This window comes from Ascaphus truei, chromosome 1, assembly GCF_040206685.1.
Source record: "Ascaphus truei isolate aAscTru1 chromosome 1, aAscTru1.hap1, whole genome shotgun sequence".
Classification (NCBI taxonomy): domain Eukaryota; kingdom Metazoa; phylum Chordata; class Amphibia; order Anura; family Ascaphidae; genus Ascaphus; species Ascaphus truei.
Genome location: NC_134483.1, coordinates 511,924,644 through 511,937,637, shown reverse-complemented (window position 1 = coordinate 511,937,637; position 12,994 = coordinate 511,924,644). Strand labels below are relative to the sequence as shown.

The window sequence follows — 12,994 nt, the reverse complement described above, 5'->3', positions numbered from 1 at the left end:
TTATCTACTGAGCACAGAAAAGAAAGCACAGTAGTACAGAAGGATTTATTTATTCATGTAATGCTTTTGTTTATACAAATATAATGATGACTATTTAGTAAATTGAGTATTATAGAATTTAAGTCTACTTTAAATAAATTGGCCATTTTCAATACAAGGATTTGGCAACAAAACCAAAGAAACGAATTACTACAATTTTAAGCTGTCCAGAAGTTAACGCATCAGAATACGCTTTGTGTGATAAGTAGTCGGTAGTGGCAGCTTGTGCCAAGGAGGGCGGCCATTAAATGATTACATGATTCATGTTGCACTAACAAAACATATGTTCATATAGTGGGGTGCTCTGGAAGGGATCATGTAATGCCGCTGATCAAAGCTCCTGTGTCCTGCCGGCCAATAGGAAGCGGTGATGTCATCAGATTTGACTTCCTATTGGCCCACGTGATGCATAGCATTAAAAAGAGATACCGACACCCCCTTTGGAGGCCTGTATATCTGGAAGCAGGGGTCCCAAAGGCTGACATTAATGGGGTTCAGCTCCGTAGACCCCCTGCTTCAATCCTGTGTGAAAAAATAAATTAATTAAATACATGTTTAAAAAAAGCGCTTGTATTGCTCCTTTATCTAGCAGAGGAGACATACAAGTAATGTTTATTTGATTCTATATGAGCGATTTAAAATAGGTTATAACTTTTTTTGCTTGAAACAACAAAATGACCTTACTAAGTTCTGCTACTAGTTCCCCAGAGTTTACTTTGCACATCAATGTGATACTTTGCTATTAGGAAACTGAATTTGAACTTCTTCGTAAAATTGTCTTAATTTGTGAAGACCGTTGTTTTACGAAATGTTTACCAACCGTGATTCTTAATGTCTTTTTTAAAAAACAGGCTCCTTTTACTTTTGGCTTGGGTCAGAGGGCTCCTTACACAACAGGAGAGCACTGCCTTCTTTGCAGAAGCGAGCGAAAGGACATCACACACTCGGAGAGTGGCACGAAAAACTCAAGCAAAATAGCACTTTCCACATCTCCAAAAGCCAACAGCATGCTGCACCTTCCCCTCTGGGTGTGCCCTGACTGCCGACGGACAGTTGAGAAAGAGGAAAGACACACCACACTAGAGCAATCTTTAGTGGTAGGTCTACAGGTTGACTCAACTGCTCTCGACTTCCAAATTCTAGCTTAGCTAACCAATGTTGTTAAGGTTTAAGGTGCCATTTTTCAAGGAACCCAACCAGTTTATTAACCTCGCTCCTCCCTCCAGTCTATAATGGTACAAAATGTTCCACCAGAGGGAACAACCTGGGATTGATGTGACATAGGAGGAATGGACTTTATTCACCAATGTTCTGTAATGGATGTTGATGCAAACAAAAGTATGGCGTTAACTAGTTTTGAATGCATCAATAATAATAAAATGTCACAGTAACAATGATGACGTTTTTTGATGTTTAAAGTGAAGAGTTTCTGAAGAACGTGTTTCAAGTATTTGAAAGGCTGTATAGCAGACCATTGCAAGTCTTCCTACATTCCCAGAAGTTATGTAGCCTTAAATCAGGACTTCTGCATCTTTCTTGGCTGGTTAGTGCTTGGACCAGATGTATTTAATTCACAACATTACTGTTGGAGCTTCTGGCATTGTTAAAAAGTTGATAAACAAATTTTGAGGAGAACTTGGCAGATCTTAATTTATGGGTGTGTTTAAATATATCTGGTTCCCACAATGAGAGATTACTTTCCCTAAGATATTGAATGTGATAACGCAGAAAATAAATGCTTATTTGAGAGAGAGAACATGCTTTCAAACCAAAGGTGTTATATTGTGTAGAAAATGTTTTGTTTCCCGGTGCGTTTAACATCTACTTTAGTATCAAAGTGAAAATATTTGTAAATAAATTTTCGATGGTTACTCTGGAAACATACTTTTGCAAAACCTTTATTTTCCCAAAACGGGGAAAATGGTCTCTCCAGCACTTGCATCTTAGGCCTCGGGCATGGTGCCTCGGGCCGCGCTAATCCGTGCTCCTGCTCTGCCTCGCCTGCTCAAACTGGAGCTTTTTTGTGTCCTTGCAGGCGAGGCAGTGAGCGCACTTTGGGGTGGGGCGAAGGCGAGGCGGAACGGAGGCGTGGCGGGAGGCGGAGCTAGTCCCTCGCTCCAATTGGATGTGAGCGGTCACGTGACCGCTCCTCCGCTCCCCTGAGCGGCAAATTTTAAATTTGCCTGTCTCCAAAATACCTGAGCCTCCGCATGCGTGCGGAAGCGGCTGCTAAAGCCGCGCTGATGACAGATGCAGGGGGTAAGTGCATCTGCTCTGCACGGCTCGGCAAGGCTCATCCGTACTATGTCCCAGGCCTCAATCTACAAATTTGTCCAACATAAAGATGTAGTGATTATTGTAAAAATGTAATTGCTCTACAAATAATTTTTTGCTCATTTGGGGACGTGAAGACATTATTCCTATTTTAGAAATGGATAGTCAGAATTAACGTTTTAGTGCAGTTTTTTTTTTATAACTTTAGTTAAGAAATATGTTTAATATAACAGCAATATGCACCAACGTGTTAATGTTCAATATTTAGCATCACTTACAAAAAAACATTTATTGGGAAATAAGCTCTCTTTTCGAACGTTGCGCACATGATTTCTAAGATCCGTTCGTGTCATATTTTCTGTTCGTCTTAGAGTCAAGATTTCCTTTTGCACATGCCTCTTGGAAACAGTGGATCAAAGCAAGAATCGGTAGGTGGAGGGAGAATGCCTGTTGGTGCACAGACGGTTGTTCCACCTTCTACAGACCTCAATTCCACACCTTCCAATATAGCATGCAATTGTGAAGCCTGTAATGAGCGCAGGTAAGATATGTATTTTTATTGTATATCAAGGTGCCCAATAATGTTACCTTGAGCTTAAAAGTCCAGTAGTACTTTTTTTCCCGTTGAGGGGCTTAGTATAAGAAAATGGTTCTGTGACTTTGCGTATGTGGCTACTATAGCACATTCTTTTCCGGTCTCCTGCTATTGTCCCCAGTCCAAGGTCCCTGTTTGACATCACAAACCCAAAGTATTTGTAACCTGGATGTTAAGTTGGAAAGGGAAGATATCTCTGACGTGCAACTTGATAGACTAGGCTAGTAATGTTGTTTTGCGTTTGCAGAGAAATTTCAGCAGAGACTGAACGGGAATCTCAGCAGCTCCAAAATTATTGGTCAGAAGTACGGTACATGATTCGCTGTATATACCGCCAAGCGGGGACGCCTTTGGCAGATGACCAGGACCAGTCACTAGTGCCAGATAAAGACGGAATGAAAGACCTAGTAGATAGGTAATTTTTTTCTTTCCTTTGCAACTTTTGCAACCAAGACTAGTAATTGGAGGAGCCAAACAATCCCACCGGTGTCGGTGCGAGGGCCAAAGGGGGTAAATAGGACAGTGTATGCTGGCCTGCAATTTCACTTCATATCTTTTGTAACCACTGGCTTTTCAACGAATGTGAGCTTTAATGCTCATTCTTGTATATGGATGTAAAGGTGGCACTGCTGCTTTTAAAATCGGAATACAAAAGCCTCATACAGCCCTTTAAGCACGTTATGCCCATAAAAACAGCAATTGCTCAAGTCCTTTCCCTCTCAAATAGCTTTACATTGAAGTTGGAAACTGTTGCTCTTTGGCGAGAGGTTTCAAACTACATATCTTCCCGGGTTAGTTAAATTATTAATTTCACCTCAAAACGTCCACGTGATGCTTAATTCAACTTTCCTCGAGCAGTAAGTCAGAGGCGAGTGGCTTCTCCTTGCTTAACCCTGTCACCGGCAGACAGGCTAGCAATGAATGGCATTGCAAGCCCCTCTCTGAGAAAGGGTTAAAGCAATCCATGTGTAATTATAACTGTAGCGGATTGTATAGATTGTTATATATATTTTTTTGTATCCCTTCCCTCCCTAAAAACATTCAGGTTGTGTGAAAGAGACCCTTACCAGTTGTACCAACGCCTAGAGCAGCAAGCGAGAGAGTATGTCCTGGAAATGAAGGTCCGCCTGCTCAGGCATCTATCATTGGGTTTTAAGGTTAACTCCACAATACAAGGGCCCCCACAAGCCCATCAGTTCATCTCCTTACTCCTTGAAGAATACAGTGCTCTCTGCCAAGCAGCCTGCACAATCAGCACCTTCCTCGTCACTTTGGTAGGAACAAAATGAATCTTTTTTTTTTTTTTTTTTTCTCTCCCTCCTCTAATTGGCACATTGTGTGGTTTATTTTACAGGACATACAATTTGTCAAGAGAAAGCAACAAATGGATAAAGATTTATGTATTTTTCTTTAGAAACGTATTTCCTCAGCTTTCACCATTTCTTTTACATACAGGAAAATGAACATTTAAAGAAATTCCAGGTGACGTGGGAGCTGCACAATAAGCACCTGTTTGAAAATCTGGTATTTTCGGAACCTCTGCTGCAGAACAGCCTGCCCGGACTCATTTCACAGTTAAGGTAAGGTACTCCCTTTCTCATTGCACCCCGCTGCGGTAATAAAAAACAAAAAACTGATTCAATATTAAACAGAAGTGCAAGCAAGGGGTCAAACTATGGTCTTGGCACATAGGAAAAAATGTTTTGCCTCTAAATATGTGAATTAATTTAGACTTGAATTGCAGAAGTATGACCTTTTCTTAAAGGGAAACTTCTATGCTCGCACCTACCATACGAGAATTTCCCTTGGAGTAAATTGCCTTCTTGGTGACGGAAGTGCACTCCCGGAAGTGACGTCGCTGCTGGCAGAAGAGGCCGGCGGCGACGTCCATGCTGGCACCTCGGCGCGCATGCGATGAGGCCTCCCGCGCTTTGTGCGCATGTGCAGAGGGATCCGGAGCTCGCCGCACAGGGGCCTATAGGGCCCACGGCACAGGGGCCTCCACAGAATCTGCATAGGGCGACACACACTTAAGTTAGTATAAATATAGAAGGGCAAATGGCTAAAACGGGGGGGCGCCGAGCACGCGCGTTCCAAGTCAAACTTCTTTGCGTTTTGTCACTGAAATTGTGTTTTGATTTTTAATTGAAAACATCACCATCACAAATAAAATCTCTGTGACAAAAGATGAAGTTCTACCTAAAATGCTCGTGCTCCACACCCCCTCTCCCCCTTATTTTTTTTTAGTTTGTATTCATGTCCTGCAATACGTTGAATTTGTTTTCCTTTGTCTTCTAGATCAACCTAAAACAGTACAGCATCCAGAAATGTTTTTTCTCTCTAGATCTTCTTTTACTTACATTTTTGATGTAGCTTTAACACTTTTAAAGTACATCAGTGAGGGGAGAAGAGGTTAGAAGCTGCTGATTTACCTCTTGTAACGTGTCCATGGCTCAAATGTAAATTATGGGCATATCAACGTCAAAATCATTTCTAATGGAATAGCTTCAACTGCTCTTTAGAAGCAACCTTTGTACTGCTGTTATATACTGATATTCATGTTATAGAGGAGGACGTCATTCTGTTTACTGAGAATACCTTTAACGGTTTAATATTTTTCACAGTCATAAGTTTTATGCTAATGGAGACTTGTTTTTTCAGTCAATGCAGATCGCATTTCCTGAGCAAACTATTAACCTACATCTCATCTAATGTTATTGCATGTAACCTGGACCATCACAACCTTTGTTCATCCTGCGGTGTTTAATTTTTTGGGGGAAATTACAACTGAAACATGCTATATTTATACATGTATAGTGTCTTGGAAAACTGCACCTTCATGGCAAAAAAAAAACCCTTTCTTAGAAATATAGCAGTTTAGAAAACAAACAAAATAGCAATATGTCTGGTGTCACTTTTTGCATTGAACGTGACTCATTATGAATGAGCGTTAAGTAATTTAAAACAAAAATAAGCGAAGCCTCATAGACAGACCACACGTCCCATCCATAAAGTTTTGAGATTGGTCCTTAGACCCCAGGTGATATAAGGTCAGTCACATGGAATAAAAAGTTTCTTCAGTTAACCTGTCCTAGTCCTGCTCTTCATTGTAACTCGACACATCAATGAAACGTCATCTGCGTAGTAAAAATACCCAGCATGTTGGTTGTCTTGCCCCACAGGCTCGGAACTGTATCGCATGACTCCTACAGTGAAGATATGTACAGTACCTTGCTGCAAAGGTACCACCAGTTAGAACAGGAAATGAGTCACATTTCAGAAGAATGGCTGGAGTGCCAGAAAAGAATTGATAACTACGTAGATGAGCAGGTAAGAAGCTTGGGGTGGCTTTTAAGTAATAGAAAATGTATACCCGCTCAAAGTATACATGGTAAACATGCGATTTGTTCACCAAAGTAGGTTATTCTCTGTTGGAGTTCAGACATGGCTGGAGTACAAGCAATGAGGCAATCGCTGTAAATGTAAAAAAAAATAACAATGTTTTGGGTATTTCTAATTAAAAGTATCTTAAAGGGTTAGCATTGCGTGCTCATGTACAATACTGCTTTTTATTCCAGTGGGATGTCGGGAGCATGAACTGATGCTCTTATTCCAGCTTCCCCCACTACCACTGAGCACGGTAGACTTGCTTCCATGTAGAGCCCAGTAGGCTGATATAAAACAGAAACTTATCGTGCCAAATTCAGCCGTGAAAACGTTGAATGTGGATGATCATTTATGAGCTGATGAATGGCTTAAAATACTTACTCTGTTGAACTTTTTTTTTTAGAAAGAAAACAACTTTCTCTGCCAGTCTAAAAGACATAGTACAAAGAATGTGTTCTATAGTAGTAACCGGATGCAAAGCACTGTGCATATACTTTACATATATAATAAGCATTTGCGTTGAGAAGCTTATCGAGTTCACAGGCAGAGATTGGCAAAAAGCTCCAAGTTCAAGAACATGTTGTATTTTGGATATTTGTAGCTGGCGACGGAATAGGAAAATGTAGCTAGTTTGTGAATATCATTGAACTGCTTGGTGGGCTGGAGATGTCGTTGTTTTTTTTGTTGCAAGATGCTTATGTTGGTTTCCGTTTTAATGTAGATGGCTTTGAAAACCAAGCAACGAATGCTAAAGCAAGACTGGGAATTCTTTAAACAAAGGCGGTTTATTGAAGAACAAGTAAGACCGTAACCTGTTTATTTCACTGCTTTGGATTAAACCTTTGTAAAGTAGTATCCAGTCATGAAAATGAGAGGATCCATGTATGTATCTCCGTGAGGAAAGCCGATTTTATGTTTCTTGTTGCATCGTTACTTGATTTTAGGCTTTCAGTGCTAGAATGTGGTATGCAGCATGCTGTAGCCCAGGGCCCATGGGCGGTGGGCCCGCTGGCTAAATGCGGCTCACTTGACCTGGCCCTTTGCTGCCTAGGCAACTACCATGACATAAGAAGCAGACAGTAAAGTGCAATTTTGTTCACACTAAAACTCACTTGTAAGGTAATTTACATATATATGATAAAAACGTTAAACATTATTACTTCATCATTTTGCAGCCATTTATAAGTGATGAAATGTATCTAACATTGTATTACAATACACTTGTGGACCTTCTACTCCCAATTTATTTTCTGATCTGACCCCTTTGGGTAACGGGATGAGGAGCCCTCCTGCAGAGTATTGCTTTTCTGGCTTGTGTAAAACTGCAGAGCACAGGGACACACGCATGATAGCAATATGAATTATTTGAAGTGAGCATAAAGGAATAAAGATGTAGTTATAATTATAATTTAATTGGTCCCATTTTATGCTAGAATGGCTATTGCTTTTTTTAAAGCTGCAGACCAAGCAATATCCTACGTGTTTTTTTGTTTTGTTTTTTTTTTGTTTTTTTTTTTAAATCCGTTCTGTACTATGAGAAAATACGTGCAGCATTAAAAAAAAAAAAAAAACATTTTTAAAGACATTGTTAATATATTCTAATGTAACAAGCATTTTTGTTTCTATAGCAACATTTACAAAGTCACGTTCCCATCCTCTTCTGAGAGGCTCTTGCACACCGCTTTTGCCCTCTCTCTAGCAGTGCACCAATTGTGTATATACCCTATTTCCTCGATTCTAAGACGCACCTTTTTCCCGATTTTCACATGTCTGAAATCGGGGTACGTCTTAGAACCGATGTATTTAAAAAAAAAAAAAGTGTCCACAGAGGATAAAGTGGGCGGCGGAAGGAGAGGTCCCATGTCTGCAGATGGTTGAAGATGGACAGCGAACGACGGTGCGGCGGTGGCAGGACAGGTCCCAAGTCTGCAGGTGAATGAAGATAAGACAGCGGGTGTGCGGTGGCAGGCGATCATAATGGCAGGAGAGCAGAGCGGCATAGGGGAATGGCTGGGAAGGAGCACACGGTAACCGGAAGTCAGACACCGGCCAACTTCCGGTGTTAGTGTGCTCCTTCCAAGCCGTTCCCCCATGCCGCTCTGCTCCTGCTCAGCTCTCTTGCTATTATGATCTCCTGTCACTGCCACCACCCACCCGCTGTCTTATCTTCATTCACCTGCAGACTTGGGACCTGTCCTCCCGCCGCACACCAGCCCGCTGTCCATCTTCAACCATCTGCAGACGTGGGACCTCTCCTGCCGCCGCCGCCCGCTTCATCCTCCGCTGACATGGGACCTCTCCTGAAACATGGTAAGTGAAAAAGTAATTTTCCTTGATAGTAAGGGCCAAATTAATGGTGCGTCTTACAATCGATGGCATCTTACAATCGAAGAAATACGGTAGTACCTGCCTGGTCATATGATCTTCCACACAGAACTTTGCATCTTGGGTAATCTTATGCAACCCCTAACAGTGATATAAAGAGCCCCCGAGACAAATCTTCAGTGATCGATTACAGGAGAACGGATCGATCTGCAACTTAGCTAATCACTTGTCAGTGTGCAGATTGTATTGATGCACATATTGAATGGAAATGTATCCTACATTTATTTATAAAATGTTTTACTGGGAAAGTAATACATTGAGTTACCTCTCGTTTTCAAGTATGTCCTGGGCATAGAGTTAAGATGACAAATAATACATGGTTACAAATACAGTTACATAAGTGAACAGGGTATACATTATATACAAGGCATTGCACGCACATGCTTGCAATGATATTTACTAAGAACAAAAATGGTAGCATTCAGATTGTTGAACAAGAACTTGCAATCGCCACACATTTGTTGGGGGCTTTTATCTGAAACATCCGCTAAGCTTTAGAAGTATTTACCTAAACCTTTGTTGTTCTGATGGGGGAATATTTCCTGTTGGATACACACTATATTTTTCCCCGTTTAATCTTTTACCAAATAATTTCAATATGTAAACTTCTTCATTGGTTGGCAAATGATATTACTTAATCTTTGCAGTTCATTCAAATTACACTTGTTCAGCAATCATGTACAGTATGTTAACTAAAGTGTGAGTTGAGTTAATTAAATGTTACTAGCTCCTTTCAGCCCATCATTTTAATTTGGGAGTCCTCCATGTGACAGATGTGAGAGCTTAGTGCAGTATTATCGAATTGTGTATGAAATAATTTTGGGGGGCAATATTGAACTAAAATGTGTTTGTATGACAAGTTAATTAAGGAAGAGCTGTTCCGTCAAAGATTAAAAATAAATACCAAATAGCTTAATGGTTTAGATTTGGTTAACCCTCTAGTAAAATGTATGGCCAAGATTAAAATTTCTTATTTCAAAAGCAAATCCTGCCTAAGATTGCCGTTTTACTGCGTTTACACAGTTCATAAAAGTATTTGATAGGAATCTATTTTTATTTTTGTGTGTCGCCGTGCAGTAATAGGTTATATCTTGCTTTTTGTATAGTTAAATAACAAGAAAACATTACCTGGGGAGAACAACTTCACAGACAAAATGAGGCACATGCTGTCATCACGGATGAGTATGCCAGACTGTCCAAACTGTAACTATAGAAGAAGGTAAGTCTCTCACCTAAAAAGCCGTGCATTTACCCCATTTGCATTGGGATTGTCTGCTGCAAAAAAAGCCTTGTGTTAAAGTGTCTTACATTAAAGTCTTCATGTAGCAGCCCAAAATATGTAGTGCACTCACATAATTGTTTTACTTATAAAAAAGATTAAATTACTCTCAGTGCCATTTTTACTCATTTGTATCCCTGTGAAAACATAGATTTTCCTCCGTTCCTTTAAAATGTGTTTATATCCGTTTTGTTTTCCACATTTATCCGTTTTGCTAGTTCTGCCAGCCGAGCACCGACTGTTAACCCTTTAACTAAATCGTTACTATTTGCTCGCTCACCAGACGTTTGCATCCTAAAGGCTGATGGTGTGTGTGACACTGGAAATCATGATTGCCCAAGCCTGGTCTTTTTCATTTGTTACCTTTTTATTAAAGATACAGTAAAGCCAAATGTGTAGCTCAGGGAAGACCTGGGGGGGGGGTGTCATTCAAGTTATATACAGTCTATAACTGTCTGTTAATGCCCCGGCTAAATTTATTTATTATGATTTATTTAAAAGTATTTAGGCATAGCATAAATTTATTAAACACTGTGGCCGTCTACCACCTCCCCATCCCTTCCCGCAAAAGTACATTATATGTTGTTAATCACTAATTACTATATGTTAAGAACCTATTTTATGTATATTATAATTAAATGTTAAGTTTTAATTGCCAAGGAGTGCAATTTCAAATGGGCTTCTAGTTGGTTGGCGTCGGCAACAAAAATGCTTTCTCCTTCCAATTGTTGTTAATTTATGTTAATTTTGGCTCATAGTTGCACCCACCGTCACTCTAGACGTGTAAGGCACAATCATATTACATTCACATTATTATTTCAGTGAGCATTATATTTTCTTTTTGTTTACATTCTTTACAGGTGTACTTGTGATGATTGCAGCCTTTCACACATCCTTACGTGTGGTATCATGGACTCTCCTATCACAGATGATATCCACTTAAATCAGTTACCACTACAAGTTGAATCCGCTCCCGACTACCTTTCAGAGATACACCCTCCCAGTATGTCTTCAGCCAGCTCTGGGTCAGGCTCCAGCTCCCCCATCACGATTCAGCAGCATCCCCGACTCATTCTTGCAGACAATGGCTCTGCAACAACGTTGTGAGTTCCTCTTCTCTTCCGACTCCTTTGCAAATGTTTCTTTACTTGCTATCCTTGCATGGTGGCTGCAAAAGACCACGATCTGTCGTATACAACGTTATTATTATCTTTATTTAGTAGAAGTTCAGATTACAATGATAAACACTGATCAGTATGAATGGTTTTCATTTAATTTGTATAGTGCCTTTTCTGTTTTAAACATGTATATTGCAGCCAGATCTAAGGAGCATGGCTACCATTTGGCTTTCTTTCTGAAGAACGGGCATACATTGTTTTACAGACAGGTTGCTGCTCCCCTCCTGTGCTGCAATGGTTCCGTTGTACATGGTGATAGCACCGTTAAGATCTGTCCTCCAGATTTGTTTGTGAATGAATTTGGGCATTTCCACATCGATAAAACTGTCTCTTTTTTTTTTTTGTGGTTTGCGAAATGTCATGAATTTAACTGGCTCCATTACGGTTATCGTGCAATATCCCAATTCAAAACATTTCTCTGAAGTTGATTTGAGTGATCTTCAATTTTTATCTGTGCCACAAGGCATAACTTGGGGGTAAATGTTACTCCATGCAAAAAAAAAATGTACTTTCTGCTTCATGCCTGCAATAAAAAGCATGTTTGTTTGACTCCAGTAGTGCGGCTGCTTCCTTCTGCAATTTTATATTGGTCATAAGCATTGAGTGATTTGTTTTATGGATGCCTAAGCAAACCATTGGCGGTGGTGTATTTGAGGTGCTACGTACAAGGAGGGTGACACCATATTCATTTCTCTTTTATTCACAGTGGTAGTGATGATGAAGACTGTGCCCCGTTATCAGCAAAATTTGCTGATATTTACCCATTAAATAACTACGATGATGCAGAAGTTGTAGCCAACATGAATGGAATTCACAGCGAACTAAATGGTGGTGGGGAAAACATGGCACTGAAAGATGAGGTACAATTCTTTCATTGTATGTTTAGCGCTTCTTGGCGGTTTTGTGACTGTCCGTGTAAAGCTTTTGGTTGTCTCCATTTGAATGTGTAGTCTCCTCCGGTGAGTAGCACTAGCAGCAGTTCTTCAGAAGCGGATGATGAAGAAGCAGATGGTGAAAGCAGCGGCGAACAACCAGATATTCCAAAGGAGGAAATGCACATAGGAAAAAGGTCGCCAAGAAAGGAAGCTGCAAAGATAGACAGCCCACCACCATCATATCCTAGTCCGCAGGTAAAACGTGTATATTTTTTATGCATTTTGTAGCTATTTGTCAAGGCAATAAGATTGAAAGTTGGCCAGCAAACATTCAGTTCTACTCTCAAATTGGTGAGGAATAGCCAATTTAGTTGCAAATGTAAATGACTGCTTAATTTTTGAAGGACTGTATTTCTAATATATGGTGTTTTCCATTCTGTTAATTCGTATAATTATGTCAAATTTGACATCCAGAGAGCTTTGCCGTTTTGTTTAGAAAGGTTCTGCACATTCCAGCATAGTGGCTCTTCTTACTGCAACTCGCGCTTATGCTGCTGTAATCCCGATGATTTGCATGCAGGTTACTGGAACTGCATGGACGCAATGTTTCCTTTGTTAGAGTTTAACCCGTTTAATAAGACCAGACATATTTATCATGACTGACTAAAATTAGTTATGAATGCGGTTAATCACTTGAATAAGATTAGTTGCATGAAAATATTTAATGTTTCATATTACATAACTACTAAATTGTTTCAAATTCTTCAATGGCTTAAAGCAGCAATACTACTTTCCATTTTTTTTAAAAATATTTTAGTATTTGTTTATGTAAAGCATGTTGCAATGTATTTTTACCTACATTCTTACCTAGGCTGGCAATCGTTTGGTGCACCTGTTCTAAATTTGTCAAAATCCTCATTGTGTGACTAACTTAATGGCTGCTTCAGTCAGTGGAGCTACGATATATCTTTATATTACCAAG

At 40.0% G+C, this 12,994-nt stretch overlaps 1 protein-coding gene across 1 annotated transcript in view; it reads left to right on the top strand.

The window, feature by feature from the left end:
- The window catches only part of FAM193A (family with sequence similarity 193 member A), a 114,075-nt gene that overhangs the window by 55,131 nt on the left and 45,950 nt on the right, over nt 1-12,994 (top strand). Inside the window, exons 3-13 of the mRNA XM_075570786.1 lie at nt 891-1,136; nt 2,685-2,854; nt 3,156-3,323; nt 3,954-4,182; nt 4,364-4,488; nt 6,091-6,238; nt 7,017-7,094; nt 9,787-9,899; nt 10,820-11,062; nt 11,844-11,997; nt 12,088-12,267. Of these exons, the coding sequence (XP_075426901.1) occupies nt 891-1,136; nt 2,685-2,854; nt 3,156-3,323; nt 3,954-4,182; nt 4,364-4,488; nt 6,091-6,238; nt 7,017-7,094; nt 9,787-9,899; nt 10,820-11,062; nt 11,844-11,997; nt 12,088-12,267 (1,854 nt within the window). The remainder of the gene's footprint in view (nt 1-890; nt 1,137-2,684; nt 2,855-3,155; nt 3,324-3,953; nt 4,183-4,363; nt 4,489-6,090; nt 6,239-7,016; nt 7,095-9,786; nt 9,900-10,819; nt 11,063-11,843; nt 11,998-12,087; nt 12,268-12,994) is intronic.